This window comes from Terrapene carolina, unplaced genomic scaffold (genome assembly GCF_002925995.2).
Source record: "Terrapene carolina triunguis isolate 2854851 unplaced genomic scaffold, T_m_triunguis-2.0 Scaffold85, whole genome shotgun sequence".
Lineage (NCBI taxonomy): Eukaryota > Metazoa > Chordata > Testudines > Emydidae > Terrapene > Terrapene triunguis.
In genome coordinates this window covers 40,850,359-40,871,557 of record NW_020664436.1, presented here as the reverse complement: position 1 = coordinate 40,871,557, position 21,199 = coordinate 40,850,359, and the positions used below count along the sequence as shown (strand labels likewise).

The following is a 21,199-nucleotide window of genomic DNA, read 5'->3' as shown; positions in this document are numbered from 1 at the left end:
GGCCCTTTTTCCTTATGATATGAAAAGTTTAAAAAGACGATAATAGTCCTACCAAAGACAAAAAGGACAAGCCCTTCTCCCAGTAAATACATTTTTTTCTTGAAGGCCCAGATTCAAGACTGTGTTACTCTAGTTTTACTTTAATATAAAACCATTGTGTCCATGGAGTTACATCTCCATTCAGCTGGAGTAACACCATGGAGAATCTGGACCTTAATATCCTGGGATATTGTATTAGGTAAAAACAGAGGGCCTACTGTAACTCCTCTGACTTCAGTGAAATTACACAAGGGATGCAACTGGACTGAAAAGTCTAAATCTGCCAATAGGTGCTCTCAGAATTACAAATACAATTTAGGTTGAGATTACTGAAAATTACTCAAAGAATTTAACAGTGAAACATTAGAGATCACCATATTTCAGGATTATAAAGATGCTGTTTTTTAAAAGACATCTTTTAAATATATCTCAAGAAAATGAAAAAAGTAGATAGAAGATTCAATGTGCTCTGAACCCAGGATTCATCACAGAACAGGAATAGGTAAAGTGTGTTTCTAATATGAGGAAAAATCTTGAAATGTAAAGCTTATTATTGTAAAGCCAGTGACAGCATGACATGTGAGGAGAGATGTCTTCATTTTCATGTTCATATTATCTTTCAGATGAACTTTTCAGTTTAATTCAAGAATGAAAGGACAGCACCACATTAGACCTCAATTTAACAATCTTCAGTTTTTCTTTCCTGTCATGGCTGACAGAAACCTGAATAAATGGCCTTTCTGCCTCACAGCTCTGCTTCAACTCCTACCTAATTGTATTAAGCAGTTACAATCCCATTTATGATATCACAGCCAACCCACACAGAAGCAGATTGAGGCTAGGTAATACCAAGACACTGAGCACCTCACAGGTTTGGGCCAGAAGACAAATTTCTATCTTCATTCTAAAATCATGAGCAAAAAAATAGGTTGTGAGGAAGTATAGTCTAGATCAGATATTATATGCCTAATTTTGTTCCCACTGATTTCAATGGAAGTTTTGCAAATTATGTCTATGGGAGCAAGTGCAGGCCTGATGTTACTGGTACAAATTTTTACTTCAATGAGTTCAAGATCACGCCCTTCTTAATTCGACATCCTGGGGTAAAGAACACATAAAAACATAACTGGTGAAGAGTATAAATTGGAGATCAACTTATCTAAGTTTTCATATTGCTATTAAAATTGCATTAACCATGAAAGTTACCTTTTAAGAAAGATTTTAGATTGACTTTTTAATAGAAAAACAATTTAAAACAAATTAGTTAATCATGAAACCTGCCACATGGGGCCACAACAGTGGTACCCCTAACCCACCCAGCAATATCGTCAATCTATCCAATTACACACTCAGCCCGGCAGAAGAGTCTGTCCTATCTCGGGGACTCTCTTTCTGCCCTGCCACCCCCATAAACATGATACAGTTCTGCAGCGATCTGGAAGCCTACTTTCGCTGTCTCCAACTCAAAGAATACTTTCAAGATAACACTGAACAGCGCACTGATACACAGATACCCTCCCACCAACAGCACAAGAAGAAGAACTCCACATGGACTCCTCCTGAGGGTCGAAATGACAGTCTGGACCTATATATAGAATGCTTCCGCCACCGTGCACAGGCAGAAATTGTGGAAAAACAACATCGCTTGCCTCATAACCTCAGTCGTGCAGAACACAATGCCATCCACAGCCTCAGAAACCACCCTGACATTATAATCAAAGAGGCTGATAAAGGAGGTGCTGTTGTCATCATGAACAGATCTGACTACCAGAAGGAGGCTGCCAGACAGCTCTCCAATACCAAATTCTACAGGCCACTTCCCTCAGATCCCACTGAGGAATACACTAAGAAACTGCACCATCTACTCAGGACACTCCCTACACTAACACAGGAACAAATCAACACACTCTTAGAGCCCCGACCGGGGTTATTCTATCTACTACCCAAGATCCACAAACCCGGAAATCCTGGAGGCCCCATCATCTCGGGCATTGGCACTCTCACTGAAGGACTGTCTGGATATGTGGACTCTCTACTCAGACCCTACGCCACCAGCACTCCCAGCTATCTCCGTGACACCACTGATTTCCTGAAAAAACTACAATGCATTGGTGACCTTCCAGAAAACACCATCCTAGCCACCATGGATGTAGAGGCTCTCTACACAAACATCCCACACACAGATGGAATACAAGCTGTCAGAAACAGTATCCCTGATGATGCCACAGCACAACTGGTTGCTGAGCTCTGTGACTTTATCCTCACACACAACTATTTCAAATTTGATGACAATATATACCTCCAGACCAGTGGCACCGCTATGGGCACCCGCATGGCCCCACAATATGCCAACATTTTTATGGCTGACCTGGAACAATGCTTCCTCAGCTCTTGTCCACTCACGCCCCATCTCTACCTATGCTACATTGATGACATCTTCATCATCTGGACCCATGGGAAGGAGACTCTGGAAAAATTCCACCACAATTTCAACAGCTTCCACCCAACCATCAACCTCAGCCTGGACCAATCTACACAAGAGGTCCACTTCCTAGACACCACGGTGCAAATACGTGACGGTCACATTAACACCACCCTATACCGAAAACCCACCGACAGCTATGCCTACCTTCATGCCTCCAGCTTCCATCCCGGACACACCACACGATCCATTGTCTACAGCCAAGCACTGAGGTACAACCGCATCTGCTCCAACCCCGCAGACAGAGACCAACACCTACAAAATCTTCACCAAGCATTCTCAAAACTACGATACCCGCACAAGGAAATAAGGAAACAGATCAACAGAGCCAGACATGTACCCAGAAGCCTCCTACTGCAAGACAAGCCCAAGAAAGAAATCAACAGAACTCCACTGGCCATCACATACAGTCCCCAGCTAAAACCTCTCCAACGCATCATCAGTGATCTACAACCCATCCTGGACAACGATCCCTCATTTTCACAGGCCTTGGGTGGCAGGCCAGTCCTCGCCCACAGACAACCCGCCAACCTGAAGCATATTCTCACCAGTAACTACACACCGCACCATAGTAACTCTAACTCAGGAACCAATCCATGCAACAAACCTCGATGCCAACTCTGCCCACATATCTACACCAGCAACACCATCACAGGACCTAACCAGATCAGCCACACCATCACCGGTTCATTCACCTGCACGTCCACCAATGTAATATACGCCATCATATGCCAACAATGCCCCTCTGCTATCAGGGCCGGCTCCAGGGTTTTTGCCGCCCCAAGCGGCAAAAAAAAAAAAAAGACGCGACCCCGACCCCCGGCGGCAATTCGGTGGAAGGTCCTTCGCTCCAAGTGGGAGTGAGGGACCGTCCGCCGAATTGCCGCCGAATAGCTGGACGTGCCGCCCCTCTCCAGAGTGTCCGCCCCAAGCACCTGCTTGGCAAGCTGGTGCCTGGAGCCGGCCCTGTCTGCTATGTACATCGGCCAAACTGGACAGTCCCTACGTAAAAGGATAAATGGACACAAATCAGATATTAGGAATGGCAATATACAAAAACCTGTAGGAGAACACTTCAATCTCCCTGGACACACAATAGCAGATTTAAAGGTAGCCATCCTGCAGCAAAAAAACTTCAGGACCAGACTTCAAAGAGAAACTGCTGAGCTTCAGTTCATCTGCAAATTTGACACCATCAGCTCAGGATTAAACAGACTGTGAATGGCTAGCCAACTACAAAAGCAGTTTCTCCTCCCTTGGTGTTCACACCTCAACTGCTAGAAGAGGGCCTCATCCCCCCTGATTGAACTAACCTTGTTATCTCTAGCCTGACTCACTCTTCCTTGCATATTTATACCTGCCTCTGGAAATTTCCACTACATGCATCCGACGAAAAGCTCATGCTCCAATATGTCTGTTAGTCTATAAGGTGCCACAGGACTTTTTGCTGCTTTTACATGAAACTACATTAGTTATAATTTTGAACTAATAGACATTATTCAAGATTCATTGGCTTCAATCAAGTTGTAGTGGCATAAAACTGGTGCAACAGAGTGGAAAATCAGGTCCAAAATCTCCACCCCAAGTGGCTGTCCTGTTGGGCAAATAGTATTAGGCTTTGTCTACACTAGCATGTTTGTCGGCAAAACTTTTGTTGGTCAGGGGTGTGAAAAAAACTGCTCTCAATTACACCATTGGGAGTGGCTTAATTATACCGGCATGAGAGCTCTCTCCCACCAGCATAGAGAGGCTACACAGGAGACCTTATAGCAGCACAGCAGTACTGCCGCTGTAAGGTCCGTAGTATAGACATAGCCTTAGATGCTTTCTGAGTGTTCTTCATTCACACTATTATTAGGTGTTTTCATGTTACTTAAATGTCATGCTACTCAATAATGCGCATACACTACGAGTTTACTTGGGTAGATATACTGAATTCCTCGAGAGGATGTATAGGAAATATTTATACTCCATCAAAAGGTACTGAAACCATAACTAAGCTTAATAGATTGTCCTTTAAGATATTATTTTCTAATAGGTCACATTTGTAGGAGGTGAAGCAGTGAGTCAAAGAGCTTTGCTTCAGATGTCAGGAATCCTGAAGAGAACAAGTCTTGAATGCTGGATCCTCAGACATGTTTTCTTCTAGATCTCATTTCTTTGTATTACTTGTGCTGTGTTATGCTTCAGAGTTGCTCTGGAAGCTGCTTCTCTTTATGTGGTTGATTCAAGATGAAGAGTACCATCCATACTGCTTATTTATCTCTAGGCTATCCGTGGAGTCTTTCTCTTTTTTTTTTGTTCTTATAAGATCAGACACTGAAGTTCTTAAGCAGGCAAAACTCTAACAGAAGAAAATAGTGTTTGGTTCCCTGTCATCTTCCTCCCTGGGTTTGCTTTGTAGAAGTCTTTTCTAACAATTTTGTTTTTGCGTGAAGTCTATCTTGCTCAGCCACTGTACAAATCCTTAAACTCTACGATGCTAGATTCTACCATTATGGGGCTGAATTTTAAATGTGCTAAGGACTCACAATTTCACACGAGACCCTATATAAATATGATAATCTATTTTATCCTTGCAAGGAAAGCTGGGCTCATGAATGTTTTAACCCAATTTGTTAGCTCTTCACTGAACTGCCATCTTGAATATTGGGTACCAACCTTCATATTGAGGCAAAGCTACAAAGTTTATTTTCCTCATACTCATAATTACTGCAGAATGGGCCACATCATGCAAACACCTACACACATGAGTAAAGCTGCTCAGGAGTTGTTCCACTGACTTCACTAGAACTATTCATCTGAGTAACTTTAGTCATGTGAATAAGTAAGTTCAGGATTTTACCCAGAGTTTGTATATAATAAGGATCTTTTTCTCCCCAAAACTCTCTTCCCCTGCCTTGGTATCTATTTATGATATCACCAAAGTAACAACAGCCATGGAACTAAGTGTGATCTCACTAACACGGCTATGTCAGTGGGACTAATCAAGACTTGAAGGAAGCCACATGCTCAAGTACCTTGCTGAATTGAGGCCCATGTGCCCAAGCTTACTGAGTGATTTAAGTAAGAGTTGAGGTGCTTAGCACCTTGAAGAACTGACCCTTCAATGAGACTGTTCTACATATGGGACAAACCAATCACGATTAGCTGCTTCATATGTAGACGCACAGCCAACAACATCTCCTGTAAAATTCTCAGAAAAAGAGGGGTGCAATTAGTACCACAACCAAGAACTATCCTATAGCTCCTTGCAATCTGTTTGTTGGTTTATTAACCACATTACATATAAAACAAGCCCCCTCTGAGTCTCCTGTTTATTTAAACTCTTTTATAAACAGTGACAAAACTGTGCTATTTAAAAAGCTGCCCTGGGAGCTTTTATATCACACTCATTCCCCTAACCGATTGCCCAACCCTCTGCTTATCAGACAACAGCAGCTTGAATTCTCTGGAAAGGTTCTGGCCTTGTTGTCCCTGTGAACAACCAGCTAAGGTGAGCAGGCACAGGCAGTGCTGCCAATGTAAATTCTTTAGGACAGAGCCATTGTCTCGTTGCAGGTCTGGCCCAACCGGACCCTGATGGGGGGGTCGGCGGGGACCGGAAGCGGGGGATGGCTGAGAGCTGCTGTAATGGTAGAAATGTAGGGAGCTCATCTCGTCCCCAGGACCGAACCAACCTAGACCAGCCCTGCCAGGTGCTTGTCCAGCCTATTCCCCAAACCCTCCAGCTCGTCGAGGGGCCCCAGCACAGTGTCACACACACCAGCCCCCCCAATGTAAGCAGCGATACCCGCTGTGCTTTGGCCCCTTACCTGCTGCCTGGGTGAGGGCGGGGAGCGGGCTCCCGCGGGGGCCGTGGGCGAGCTGCTGGGTGAGGTTGGCGGGCCCCAGGCTGTAGCTGCTGTAGCCGCGGTGCGGAGCGAAGCGGCAGACGGCGCGGCCGCGGTAGGTGCAGTTGAAGAGGTAGCAGCTCAGCGCCCCCGGCTCGCCCGGGGGCCGGGCTCGCTGCACCACGGCCAGCGAGCAGCGCGGCTCGGCGCAGCAGGCCTGCAGGCACTGCCTCCAGCCCGCCACGGCGGCCGGCGCCCGCAGGAAGGTGGCGCCCGCCGCCAGCGAGTCCTTGGTGCGGATGATGGCGTCGGGCCGGGCGGAGAAGGCGCCGCCCCGGCAGCGGCCCCCGCTGGCCTCGTCCGGCTGCAGCTGGCGGCGGAACTCCTCCAGCAGCGACTCCACGCCCGAGATCTGCGAGCGAAGCTCGGCCAGCGGCGCCGCCACCTCCCCGCCCGGGGCCCGGCCGCACAGCGCCGCCAGCAGCAGCAGCCGCAGCAGCCGGGAGGCCATGGCGGGGCGAAGCGAAGAGGGCCCGCCTGCCGCAGTCACCCGCCGCTGCAGCCCGGCGGGCAGGCGCGGGGCCGGGCCCGAGCGGGAGCTGGCGGCTTAGCGCGCTGGGGCGGGCTCCCCGGCGGCGGGAGGCGGCGGCATGGCCCGGCCGGGCCGGCCCGGGGTGCGCGGGGAGGAGCCGGACGCAGCAGAATCAAGCGGGGAGCAGCGCCGGAGCCGGCTCAGCACCAGCGTCCATGGACAGCTCCGGGAGCCCCGCCCACCCGCCGGGCCTGGGGCGGGGCCAGAGTAGGCTCCGCCCACCAGCGGGGCCCCCTCCCGCCCCTTTCCACGTCCTGCTTACTGCGGCTCCTCCGCCCCGCCTCTAGTGTCGATCCCCCCCGCCCCTTCCCCCCAGCATTGCCCTCAGCCGGCCCCTAGGAGGGTCCGAGGGGTTGTCCCACTGACACAGGGGCGGACTGTATGTGATCCTTTTCCCTCTGTGTCATAGCGAGGCCTGGTATAGGCAGGCAGAGCTCCGTGCGGAGTCCCAGCCACCTGGGCTCTGGTCCCAGCTCTGCTTCTGTGACCACAGACCAGTCACTTCATCTCTCTGCACCTTGTTTTCTCCATCTGTCAAACAGGGATAAAGATACTTGCCTTCCTCTGTGATGCACTTAGAGAGCTATGAAGGGAAAGCACAATACATAAGAACGGCCATACTGGGTCAGACCAAAGGTCCATCTAGCCCAGTATCCTGTCTTCCGACAGTAGCCAATGCCAGGTGCCCCAGAGGAAGTGAACAGAACAGGTAATCATCAAATGATCTATTCCCTGTTGCCCATTCCCAGCTTCTGGCAAACAGAGCTAGCGACACCATTCCTGCCCATCCTGGCTAATAACTATTGATGGACCTATCCTCCATGAAATTATCTAGGTCTTTTTTGAACCCTGTTATAGTCTTGGCCTTCACAACATCCTCTGACAAGGCATTCCACAGGTTGAATGTGCGTTGTGTGAAAAAATACTTCCTTTTCTTTGTTTTAAACCTGCTGCCTATTAATTTAATTTGTTGACCCCTAGTTCTTGTGTTATGAGGAGTAAATAACACTTAGAAGAATCACTTTCTCCACACCAGTCATGATTTTATACACTTCTATTATATCCTCTTTAGTCATCTCTTTTCCAAGCTGAAAAGTCCCAGTCTTATTAATCTTTCCTCATATGGCAGCCGTTCCATACCTCTAATCATTTTTGTTGCCCTTTTCTGAACCTTTTCCAATTCCAATATATCTTTTTTGAGATGGGGCGACCACATCTGCACGGAGTATTCAAGATGTGGGTGTACCAGGGATTTATGTAGCGCTGAGCTGCTACCTCTTCAACTGCACCTACCGCGGCCGCGCCGTCTGCCGCTTCGCTCCGCACCGCGGCTACAGCAGCTATTTATTTATTTATATCTGTGTGTAATATGAGCCTGAAGATCAGAAAAGAGCTTTGAGAGCCTTTGCTGAAAGGTGCTATAGAAATGGGAGAAATGTAGCTCCAACTGTACCTACCTCATCTAAGTGACTGAAAAAATGTGAAGAGTCCTTTTATTGGATGTGGGATTGTAGCAGGGTGGTCACCCGCTCCTGCCTGGGAAGGGTCAAAGCCAGCCCTGCAGAGGGCTGGGGCTGTGGAAGGAAAGACCTGGGCTGATTGGGGGAAGCAGCTGCAGTTGGGCCACGCCCCAATCAGAGCCCAGCTGGCCCTATAAAGGCCTGAGCCAGAAGCAAGGAGACATTCACTCTCTGCATTCAGAGAGAGAAGGGCCTGGCTGTAGGGAGCTAGAGACTGGGTACCTGAGTTGAGCAGGGCTGGGGAAAGGCAGAGGAGCTGGGGAGCTCCAGCCTGGAAAGCCCCAGGCTGTGGCCTAGCATTGGGCCAACAGGTACTGGGGGTTGAAGAGGGCAGCCCAGGGGTAGGCAAAGGCAGCAGGTCCAAACCCAACCTTGCCTGTGATGAATGGCTGATACTGCAGTCTGCCCCAGGGAGTGGGGCTAGATGGTGACTGGCAGTAGCCTTACACTGAGGTGAGGGGGGGTTAGTGGGTGGAGGGTTCCCTTGAGAGGGGAGACCCAGAGTGTGTGGGTACTGCCAGGGGGCAGCACCCAGAGAAAGGGGCACTGGGGTCCTGGGAGGGATATGGGGCCAGTGGCAAGGCAGATCACTGGCCTGCAGAGGGTGCTCCTGGGTCGAAGAGCTAATTCCCGGAAGAGACCAGAGAGGAGGTGCTGCAGGGGTGAGTCTGACCCCTTACAGGGATTCTACTTCACTTCCTGTTCTAAACTTCCATCTAAAGTCGTAAAAAGCAAAAGAGGGTCCTGTGGCACCTTTAAGACTAACAGAAGTATTGGAAGTGAATCTGCATCTGAAGAAGTGAGGTTCTTACCCACGAAAGCTTATGCTCCCAATACTTCTGTTAGTCTTAAAGGTGCCACAGGACCCTCTGTTGCTTTTTACAGATTCAGACTAACACGGCTACCCCTCTGATATCTAAAGTCGTGTGCTCTTAAATTTGTCACATTTAATCTCAGGTGGGTGCACTCCCATGGTAGATAAAGCACCATTGACTCTTTTGATTCTTTTGTCTCTATCTCCCATTGCAAGATCTGCCCTGAGACCACCCAACCCTTGCTCACCTCCATCTCATGCTATGGAATGTCTTTGACAAAAATTCTGTGACCAGGCTGGCTTCCTCCACTACAAATTCATACTCTTGTCCTCCAGTTCTGCCATCTTCCTTACTAAACAGCTCTACGTCTCCAGTTTAATTGAAACCCACATGCATAATTCCAGCCACTAGTTTGCCACCTTTGACTCACATTTCAAACCCTCCCATACTCCTGCCTCCACTTCACTCTCGGCACAAGATCTTTTTGATTTCTTCCATGAGAAAATTGACAAAATATGATACGACTTTCCCCATCTCCTCATCGTGCCTTCCCTTCTCTTCTCCCCCCAACAACTCTCTCGTACTTCTCCCCTGTCACAGACACAGAAATTTCTCAACTGCTCTCCTCCTCTAATTCTTTTTGTCCGAGTGATCCCATTCCAATCTGTCTCTTGAGCTCCCTCATGCCCACTCTCATCCCCTTCCCTTAGTCTTCTCTTTAATTTCTCGTTTCCCTCTGGCTCTTCCCCTTACATTACGAGCATGCTTCAGTTTCTCCCATCCTAAAAATATCCAACCTTGATCAGAAGTGTAGTCCTAAATCTGAAGGTATAGGAATGCCTGATCCCTTCCCCCTGCTAACATGCATCACTGGGAGGTGGGGTGTTGCTACTATCTGCCTAGGCCGGTGGTTCTCAAACTTATTTGATCTGGCCCCCTTCTTTGTGTCTGTAGTTGTTTATGTCCCACCTCACTCCCCACAAATACATATACTGCCACCCAGCTCTGAAGGCAGAGTGGAGAGCAGCAGCGGCTGCTGGCTGGGTGCCCAGCTCTGAAGGCAGCGCCGTGCCAGCATCAGCACAGAAGTAAGGGAGACAATATGAAAAGTGATATTTGTCCATATCACTTTTCACAGCAGACTTGGCGCCCCATTGCCACCCTTACTTCTGTGCTGCTGCTGCTGCCACCCCAGGGCAGACAGACGGAGCCCCACCACCTCCAGGTGAGTGGGGGAGAGGAGACAGTAAAGTCTGAGCCCAGGCTGCCTCCTGGTGAGGGATTGAGGGAGTGTGGGGGAAGGAGAGCCCAAGCCTGGGCTGCCTCCCAATGAGGGAGGGGAGGGGGGGATGGAGAGCCCGAGCAGTGGGGCTCCAGCTGTTCCCTTTATCACTGTCTCCTGGGTGTGCACAGCCCTTTTGCATGAGCCCCAGCCTCCCGGGGCTGATGGAGCTCTTAAAATAAAAAAGGCACACAGCTTGCTCCTCCCTTAACATTCCTGCGCCTCCCTTGGGAGGCCCACCCTATAGTTTGAGAACCACTGGCCTAGGCCCATCACAGGGCTCCCTGACCATCTAGGGCAGTGGTTCCCAAACGGGGGTTCGTGAACCCCTGAGGGTTCACGAAATGTTACAGGGGGTTTTCAGGAAAAAATTCCCCAATAGCAGACAGAGCTGTCCCTAGGGACCCCAGGCAGCACAGGGCCAGCAGCCTGGAGCCCCTGGACTTCAAAGAGCGAAGCAGATCAAAGCAAGTATATCTATCACACTGAGGAGATTTAAACTTCAAGACTCCTTATAAGAAATGGAAAGGGAGGTTGATATTTTTTGCTGTTTTTAAAATTAAATAGGCAGATAGTATTGTTTTTAAAATTCTTATGAAGAACAAGTTTAAGGTTTGTTGTAACATGTGCTGTTTGCATGGACTGCTCAAGACCTGAATGCTTGTGTAGGAGGAACTGAGTTGGCTTCTTAAATACCTTCATGCTGTTTCACATCTGATACTCCTTGATGAAACATAGGAGCCTTGTCTTATAACAGTCTTATTCAAAGTGATACAAGCTACGAAAGTGAGATCTTGGAATAGTGTTGCTGTTTCCATAATGTAATCAAAATACTGTAATGATAAATAATAAATAATAGTGTGTAATAAGCATGTCATAAAAACAAATTGTGTATTTCCAAGATCACTGCTTTTATAATTTATACTCGGGTAAAGGAGAAAATCCCTGGAAATTTAAGAGGGGGGTCGTGAGACTTGACATTTTAGTGAAAGGGGTTCACAGGTTGTTAAAGTTTGTGAACCACTGATCTAGGGGGAGGGGCTTATCCCAGCATGGTATTCTGCTGCTGTGATTGGTCTGCTGGGTCAAGCTAGCCAGGATGTGATTCACTTTTGGGCTATGGGCAATGATTGGCTGTCAGATGTGAATACCGTGATTGGCTGCAGAGCTGGGGATAGCTAACACTGATTGGCTGTTGGATTTGGCTCTAGGGATTTATTGGCTGCTCTCTCTGAAGAGTGGTGGTTGGCTATGTAACCGTATCAAAGATTGGGAGGTGGTGGTTGGCTCCTTGGGGATGCTTAAGTCACGTGATCAGTGTCCACACTGTTACCCCACTTTGGGGCCACTTTGTGCATGGTGACTGATGTGTGAGAACGAGACTGCGTTCATCACTTTCCACGTATGCTGAGAGCCAGGAACAGGACTCTGCCTGTAGAATGTCTTGGTCCTTCTTGCTTGCTGAGCTGGGCTGTGACTGGGTGAATTCGGCCAGGCTCTCCTTGTAACCGCCCATCCCTCAGAATCATCGGGAACTCCCAACTCCCTGCCCCATCCCAGTAATAGACACATTGCCACCTCCTTCCTCTGACTCCTCTCTCCCCAACCACCCCCACCCCCATCTCTGTGATTTTTAGCTTGTTTATTATGCTAATTTTGGCTCAACTACAACATAGTCCGCAAGAGCATTCCGGCTTGATTACATCACTGCCCTTGACCCTACTTGCCTCTCCCCCTACTGCCCCATCTCCTTTCTCCTTTTCATCTCTAAGTTCACTGAATGCACTGTCTGCAATGGCCATCTGCAGTTCCTCCCCTCCAATTTCATTTTAGACCATCTCCAAGCCAGCTTCCACCTGTTGCACTCCACTGAAACTGCTATCACCAAAGTCTCTAAAGACTTCTTCCCAGCCAAAGCAAAGAACCAGTACTCCTCTTTGACTTGTAAGTTGCCTTCAACAATGTTGATCGTACTCTTCTTCTTGAAATCTTGTCCTCCTTTGGCTCCTGTGATACTATTGGCTTGCATGGGACTCTGTCCTTGGTCCTCTTCTCTTCTTCGTCTAAATCCTCTCAATGGGTAATTTAATCCATGAGCACAAATTAACTCTCATCTCTGTGCTGATGACTCACAGATCTATCTTGTTATTCCAGACCTGTCTCCTTCTGTCCAAACTAAAATCTCAGCCTGTATCTCTGACAAGTCTGCATGGATATGAACATGGCTCCAGCTCAAGATGGCTAAAACAGAGCTCTTAATCTTTCCCCTTAAGACTTCCTTCCACATCCTTTCTCAGTCACTGAATAGCCCCACCATCCTGCCTGTCACTCAGATCTGTAACTTGGAAGTTTTTTTTTCAACTCAGACCTCTCTTTAGGTCCTCACATCCAGGCTACATCTAAATCTGGCAGATTTTTTTTGCACAATATTTCTAAGATACGGCCTTTCCTATCCACCCACACTCATCCAAGCTCTCATCACCATCTCACATCTTGATTACTGCAACATCCTTCTCTCTGGCCTAGATAAATGTGGTTTTTGTCCCAGCAACAAAATGCTGCTGCTAAGATCATTTTCCTAGCCCATCGCTTTGAGCATGTCACCCACTCTTTGCATCTGTCCGCTGGTTCCTCCTTCTACATCACAGCAAACGTAAGCTGCTTGTCTTCACTTTAAAGGCCCTTCACAGCCTATCCCCACCCTACATGTCATCTCTCATTCATTGTTGAGATGTTGACTCCCATTTCCAATCAACCTATGATGCCCATCACCTAGTCATTAAATTTTCAAACCTTCATGCTTTTCTCCAGGCTGCCCCTCTTCCTTGGGAGATGCTCCCAGTAAACATCTGCAAAGCTGACTCCATTCCATAAAACACTACTTTGTTGTGCTGCCTACAAAAAACTTTACAATGATTAGATTGATGTGCTCAGATCACAGCCTATCATGCTCAGCAAAATTGTCTCATTGTTTCCTCATACTCACCTGTGGGCCTGTCTGTAACCCTCTGTCTCCAGTCTTAAACTTAGATTGTAAGCTCCTTGGGGCAGGGACCCTCTCTTTATTCCATGTTTGTACAGCGCCTAGCACAAGGGGGTCCTGGTCCATGACTAATGCTCCTAGGTGCTACGGTAATATAAATAAATCATAAGCATAATGATATTGTGTTGGTAGAGCCTCCATAATTAACAATCATGAGTTTCCTTATGGGTAATGTCAAACTCCGAAAAGAAGGCATGGAGTGAATAGGCCACTAATCACCATAAGTAGGTCCTTCCAGGTCAAGGTTGATGGCTTGTCAGCAGGGCAATGTAGGGAAGCTTCTAATTGCCTCTGCCCCTGCTGTATTTGTTCTGTGAATAGATTATCTCAGTCTCCAGGGCTTTCATCAATAATAAACCAAGCACATTTTCTTTATAAAGAGTCATCAAACTAACAGCCCCATATTATTTAGGGGAGGGAATCGGAGCATTTGGAATCCAAACCAAGATCTGCACCTGAATTTTGTGGCTAGCCCCTAAGGGCCCACTGCAGCAGAGTGTTAGCTTGAGGAGCTCTGCCTCTGAGCTCTGAGGCTACTCGGATTCCTGTTTGGGGCCCTGTTTTGCCTTGGACACCAAGAATATGAGGGAGTAAAAAATGACTTAAAGCCACTTTTGGCTTTTTCTATTCCTGTACCAAGTTCCAGAAGGGAGAACTGTCCCCTTGGGATGAAAACCTGATCCCATTGATGGTTCCATTTATGGTAAATCTGAGTTTTATTCAGAAGGTGGCAGCAGTTTATTACTTATGAATATCATTTTTTTTGTTAATGCCTGTTTGAGTGTGGATGAATATTTTGTATGTTTCAATTCCTGTCCTTTTTACTGCTTCATTATTGTGAATATCACAGGTCCTTTTTTCTAGGCTATAGAGGTGCATATTTTTACAATTTGGTCAATTTAATTGAAGGTATCCTCTTCATGTCTGTCACTGACATGATTGTAAAACAATGTGTGTATGTCAAGAACGATGTTGGAGATTGATAAAGGTATTTGTATGGATTTCTGGGGGTTTTTTTTTGTTTTGTTTTGTTTTTTTAATGCTACCTACATGTACCCCAGTTTATTGTTAGTGCAGGTGCTTCATGAGAAGTTGGAATAGATTAAAAGAATGCTAGTTTTCTCTTTCAAATGATGATGGATGGTTAGACAATGCATTTGATCATTAAATATAAATAACTGACTCAGAGGTGGCTTTACCATGAAACGAACCATGAGGTGGCACGGGGCCCCTAATGACAGGAGGCCCCCAAAATGCAGGACAAATCTCATCTGATAACTTGATGAGCAGCAGGGCTCAGGCAGGCTGCTGCATTCTGTGGCCAGTGGCCCCACGCCGCTCCCAGAAGCAGCTGGCTGCTGGCACGTCTCTGCGTGCCCCTGGCGGGGGTGGGGGAGGCGGCTCTGCACACTGCCCCTGCCCCAGGCAGTGCACAGAGACCCGCTGCCCTTCTCCCCACCCCCCAAGGGGCACGCAGAGACGTGCCAGCAGCAGCACAGCAGGGCTAAGGCGGCTTCCTGCCCACGCTGCCTCCCTCCCGCTGGGCCACACCGCTCCTGGAAGCGGCCGGCATGTCCCTGCGGCCCCTGGGGGGATGTCTCTGCACGTTGCTCCCGCCCCAAGCGCCGACTCCGCAGCTCCCATTGTCTGCAGTTCCTGGCCAATGGGAGCTGTGGTGGCAGTGCCTGTGGGCAGGATCACACACAGACCTGCGCCCCCCGCCTAGGAGTCACTGTCAGAGGGGTGTGCCTGTTGCTTTGGGAGCCACACTGTGAACTTGCTTTGATCCGCTGGAGTGCACAGCCCAGCCCCCCTCCCCCAGCACTGCTTTACTGTGTTATATCAGAATTTGTGTTATATCGGGTTGCTATATATAAGGGTAGAGGTGTAGTCTATTTGGGAACTCATGAATGTTCATCTTTTAGGAAATTTGTTAATTTACTTCCCCTCTGGTCATGTTCAAACTTCACAGGACAACATAAATATGGGAGCCCTGAGTAGGATATGAAAACCCTTCTTTGAGACTAACTCTTCTATTTTTGTTTGTATTCTAAAAATAAATGCCTTCCTTTTCATGCTGTATCTTCAAAATGCTCTGTGAACAGTAAATACACTGCATAAATCTTATGTACATAAAATCTGTCATCTGCATGATTCTGTGCTTAGAGAAGAGAAAAATTGTTTAACTTGTTTGTGAGTATCTGTCAGCTAACCGCCCACATGAAAAATGTGAATCTTCCTACCTGCTGGAAGAGGACTGGTGGTTGATGGCTGGTTTGAAGAATTTGCCCAAGTATAAATTGCAGTGATAACATTCTTTTTGTAATGTGAAGCTTCACTCCTGGTCTAAACTACAGTTAGGTCAGCGTAAACCACCTTGCATCATCCTAGCTGTTCATGTGTTTGCACTAAAATTTGTCTCCTGCTGATGTAAGTGCCCCGTTACGCCAACATATTAACACCACCTCCTGAGCAGCATTGAGCTATGGTCGATGTACGTAGTTTGACACAGTGTGAGTGTAGACGCTGCTTTACCTAGATCACCCCTAGCAGTCTTCCAGCAGCTGTCCCATAATGTCCCACACTCACCACTCTGTTCAGAATTGCGAACTCCACTGCCGAGGAGGCCACAGACCAGAAGCCCCCACTCCTTTAAAGCCCTGAATTTTTGAAATGCCTTTTCCTGGTTGCCCTGCTTGGCAAGCACACCTCTAACTGCTCTCCATTTTTGTGTGCAACTGCCCAGCTGACCATGCTGGCTCCAGTTGCGCTCCAACCTGGAGTAGACAGGAGATATTGGATCTCCTGGGTCTATGGGGAGAAGAGGCTGTGCCTGCACAGCTCTGAACCAGCCATAGAAATATTGACATCTATGAGCAGATTGCTTGGGGGATGCAGGAGGAGGGGTACAACTGGACCAGCAGCAGTGCCATGTGAAAGCCCAGGAGCTGCAGCAGGCATGCCAGAAGGCCAGGGGGACCAATAGTCAATCCAGCGCTGAGCTGCAGACTTGCCACTTTTATAATGAGCTGCATGCAATACTTGGTGCAGACTCCACTACCACCCTGCACACCACTGTGGATACTTCTGAGGATATTGAGTCACAGGCACCTGCTGTGAACAGCAAGGAGGTGGAGGAGGAGGATGGGGGACAGGTGACTTGGGTATCCAGCTGTGCCATGAGCCAGGACCTGTTTTTGACTCTACTGCAGTCCAGTCAGTCCCAGCAGCCGAGCATGGGTGAGCCTGATGCAGGGAAAGGAACCTGAGGTAAATGTGAAATTTTCCATTACAGTGTTGGTGCCTCCAAATTAACAGGCCACAGATATTGACGTTTCATTAATTTACTCTTACTCATAGTAGAAGTAGTAATAGTACAACAAAGATGTAGAGATACTATCTGCTTTTCATTCCCCTCTAGAGTTAGGCGGGGATGGGGCATGTTAGGCGGGGATGGGGCATTCTAACCTAAGGAGGTTGTGGAATCTCCATCTCTGGAGATATTTAAGAGTAGGTTAGATAAATGTCTATCAGGGATGGTCTAGACAGTATTTGGTCCTGCCATGCGGGCAGGGGACTGGACTCGATGACCTCTCGAGGTCCCTTCCAGTCCTAGAATCTATGAATCTATGTGGAGCAGTTTATGTGCACAGGAATGTCCCTTGAATCCTCCTGAGAGATCCCAATGAAACTTCCATGGAGGTACTCCACAATCCTCTACTGAAGGTTTCTCGGGATGGCAGCCTTATTTCCTCCTCTGAGGTAGGACACTTTCCCACGCAAGTCAGCAATAACTTTGTCAGGCACCATTGCAATAAACAGGCTAGTGGTGTACGGGCCTGGGCAGCTTCAGGATGCCAGCAGCAGCTCTGCTTTCTTTGTCCTTATTACCTTCAGGAGTGAGATCAGCTAAAACCACTGCCTGTAGAAAACTGTGCCAGTATTCAGTGCCATTGTCCTATACTCATAGTTTCCTGCAACCAAGTATTTTCCCTCCTTGTTTCTCTAATCCAGTGGGTCATACCCACCATGGGTTGAGCTGAGCATGGCACTGGAAACCATGAACTCCAAAGCAGGAGTGTCAATTAACTCGTCTTGTTTAACCCTTTAGGGGAGCAAGGGAATGGAGGGTGTTTTAAGTGTTAAGTTTTGTTCTCTGTTATTACTATACTGACCTTTGTGAGTTTTATCTATAGCTGTGGCCACTGCAGCCTTCAGGGGTACCCCATCCACACCAGTGGAACGATTGTCCCAGAGGAGAGAAAAAAGAGGATGCAGGAGGACATGTTCTGTGAGATTCTGCAAGCCAGTGCTACATCAGACCTTGAACAGAGGGACTGGAGGGCAAATATTTTTCCTTGGTGCTGATGAGGTGGCCGGTGTATGGTTTCATGAGCCAGGGGAATAAGGGGTAGGCTGGATCATAATTGTCATTTCAACATTGCCAATGGTGATCCATTGGTCTGGAAAGAAGGTCCCTAACGCTGATGTCAGTGAAGCATCCCCAGTGATCCACCAGTGCTTGCAAAACCATAGAAAAGTAGCTCTTTCCATTGATCTATTCTGTGGCAAGGTGCTCTGGGGCCAAAATAGGCATGTGTGCCGTCTATTGGTCCACTGCAGTTTTGGAACCCTATAGCTGCAAAGCCATCCAATGTACATCCTGCATATTGCCAAGAGTCAGTCCTACATAGCAGGAGACAATTAATGGCCCTGCACACTTGCATGACAATGGCCCCCACAGTGGATTTTCCTGACTCCAAAATGGTTTCCCACTGACTGGTAGCAACCTGGTGTTGCAATCCACAGTGTGATTGCCACTTGCTTCTTCACTGTCAGGGCAGCTCTCAGTTTGGTGTCTCTGCATCAGATGGCTGGGCTGAGGTTGGCACACAGATCCAGGACTGTGGCCTTGCACATCCAAAAGTTCTGCAGCCACTGCTCTTCATCTTAATCCTCAAAAAGAACAGGAGTACTTGTGGCACCTTAGACTAACAAATTTATTTGAGCATAAGCTGTCGTGGGCTACAGCCCACTTCTTCGGATGCATAGAATGGAACATATATTGAAGAGATTATATATATATATATATATATCTCACACACACACCCCATGCAAAGGTGATGTGATCCCACCAGTCAGTGCTCATTTCTCAGATCCAGAAGCAGTACTCCACCATTTGCAGCTGCTCTGTGAATGCCAACAACAGTCTTGAACTGGTTCTTGCTATGTCCCACAGTAAACTGACCGCCAGGAAATCACCATGTTCTTCTTGCGGCTCTGCAAATACAGGAAGATTGTACGTCCTATACTTGAAACTCTCACGACAACAGTGTAGAGCTGTGCAGACGCCATGCTTCTGTCGGAGATGGCGGGAAGTGACAAGCCCTCTGGGTTCAAGAGCAATCGAAAATAGGCTCAAAATTATGGGACAGAGATGATGATATTATAGGATGGAAGACATTGCATTATGGGAAGTTGACCCCTTAATCCCAGTCACCCCTGCATGAGTTGTTTCTGACCTAACATGCATTGCCAAAAGACAATGCCCTGAATGGTGGCGGGTTGCACACTGGGATACCTACCCCATGGTGCATTGCTCTGTGATTGACACAAGCACTCATGGTGAGTACACGCTGTGCCAATGCAAAGAGCCAAGTGTGCACCACCACCTTCACAAGCAATTTGGTAACTACAGCAGCTGTATCTGATGTAACTTGAGGCAGCAAAACTTCGTAATGAGGACATGGCCTTAGTCTGATGGTACTGAGATCCAGACTCAAGATATGCAGCAACAATTAGTGAGTTTAAACTGAAATTTAGGGGTTAGAGCAGTGTTAATAGAGGAGTGAGCGTTAGATACCTTCGTTTCTGTGTTTTGTCATTTTCTACTAAATTTTCACTTTCTGATTCTCACTAGCATCATGCTGTAATGTTTGTGCTGTAGAAACAGCAGGGGGTGTTTAGTTTGGGTTTTTTTGTTTTTGTTTTAACACATCTTACAATTATTATTTTCAGTTACCATTTGGACTAAATTCATCCCTGGTGCAAATCCACATAAAAGAATGAAATTAGAAACAGCTCTAGCCCTGTGGGTTTTGTAAACATCTTCCCACACCCTGAAAAACAAATTTAAATAAAAATGTGAGCTTTACTAATCACATCAGAATCTTCTCCCACACAGAAATGCCCCACAGGAACACATGGGGCTAGATTCTGATCTTATTTACACTGGAGTGACTATGATGCACCTTCATGGAAGTTAGCTGAATTACTCTGGGTTCATAATGGTAAGAGTGAGAGCAGAATCTGGTTCATGAACTCCAGTGCTAGCATCAGGCAGTTTTCTGTGGAAAGTTCAAAAATTTCAGAGGCTCAACACCTTGTGTTTCCTTTTCCCTATGCAGTTATCATGGACCACATACCTGATACTCTTCACCAACAATAAATGACTTCCATCCTTCAAACAGAGCATGCAGATGCAAACAAGTAGGAGCAGCCTCAGGCTACATCTACACAGGTTGGCTCCAGCTGGCCTGGCTCAGCTGATTCATGCTTGGGGGGGCTCAGGCTGTGGGGCTAAAAATCACTGTGTAAACATTCAGGCTGGAACCTAAGCCATGTGACCCTCCAACCTCACAGATCTCAGGCTCCAGCCTAAGCCCAAAGTCTTCCCAGTGATTTTTCAGTCCTGGAGTCTGAGCTCCACAAGCCTGAGTCAGCAGATCAGGCCCAGACACTTTTTATATATATATACACACACACACACCCCTCAGAGTGCTTGGTCTAGGTGTCATTATTCTGGCTGGGGAATCACCAGCATGCAGTGTGCTCCAGCCATGCTGCCTTTTCACTGGGGCAGAGGAGGAGAGAGAGGGTGAGAATGACTCTATAGTCCAGTGGTTAAAGCTCCCCTGGATCCAGTGACTAACTCTTTATACAAAACTGGAACAGCTTCAAAGGAGAAAGTGAAGAAGCCCTGCATTAGAATGTCCTGTAGCTCAGTAGTTAAAGCACTTGTTCATGAGAGGTGGGAGACTCCTGTTCAAATCCCTTTTCTTCTTCTGTCAGAGGCCCACATCCTGGTTGAGTGCTCTAGCCAGTGGGCTAAAAGTTATAAGGTAGGCACACCCCCTAGCGCTTCCTCCAGCTAGTTTGTGAATGGACTGGATCTGGTAGACAGCCTCTGAGTATGCCTACTGGATTGGGCCCCACAGGTGAGGTATAGGGTTGCCAACTTTCTAATCACACAAAACCAAACACCCCTTCCCCAAGGTCCCGCTCACTCCATACCCTCTTCCTCCATTGCTTGCTCTTCCCCACTCTCACTCACTCATTTTCACCAGGTTGGGGTGTGGACTCTGGGGTGGAGCCAGAAATGAGGGGTTTAGGGTGTGTGAGGGGGCTCCAGGCTGAGCCAAGGGGGTTGGGTGCGGGGGGGGGGTGAGGGCTCCGGCTGGGGATGTGGGATCTGGGGTGGACCAGGGATGAGGGGTTTGGGGTTCAGGAGGGGTCTCCGGGCTGGGGCTGAGGGATTTGGAGTGCGGGAAGGGGCTGTGGGTTGAGGCAGGGGATTGGGGTGCAGGAGGGGAT

At 47.9% G+C, this 21,199-nt stretch overlaps 1 protein-coding gene across 3 annotated transcripts in view; it reads right to left on the bottom strand.

Annotated features, from left to right (window-relative positions):
• Positions 1-6,886, bottom strand: part of LRP11 (LDL receptor related protein 11) — an 82,868-nt gene extending 75,982 nt beyond the window's left edge. For all 3 annotated transcript variants that reach the window (XM_024200294.3, XM_024200286.3, XM_024200279.3), the window contains exon 1: positions 6,337-6,886. In XM_024200294.3, the coding sequence (XP_024056062.2) occupies positions 6,337-6,865 (529 nt within the window). In that variant the 5' untranslated portion in view covers positions 6,866-6,886. The remainder of the gene's footprint in view (positions 1-6,336) is intronic.
• Positions 6,887-21,199: the final 14,313 nt, after the last annotated feature.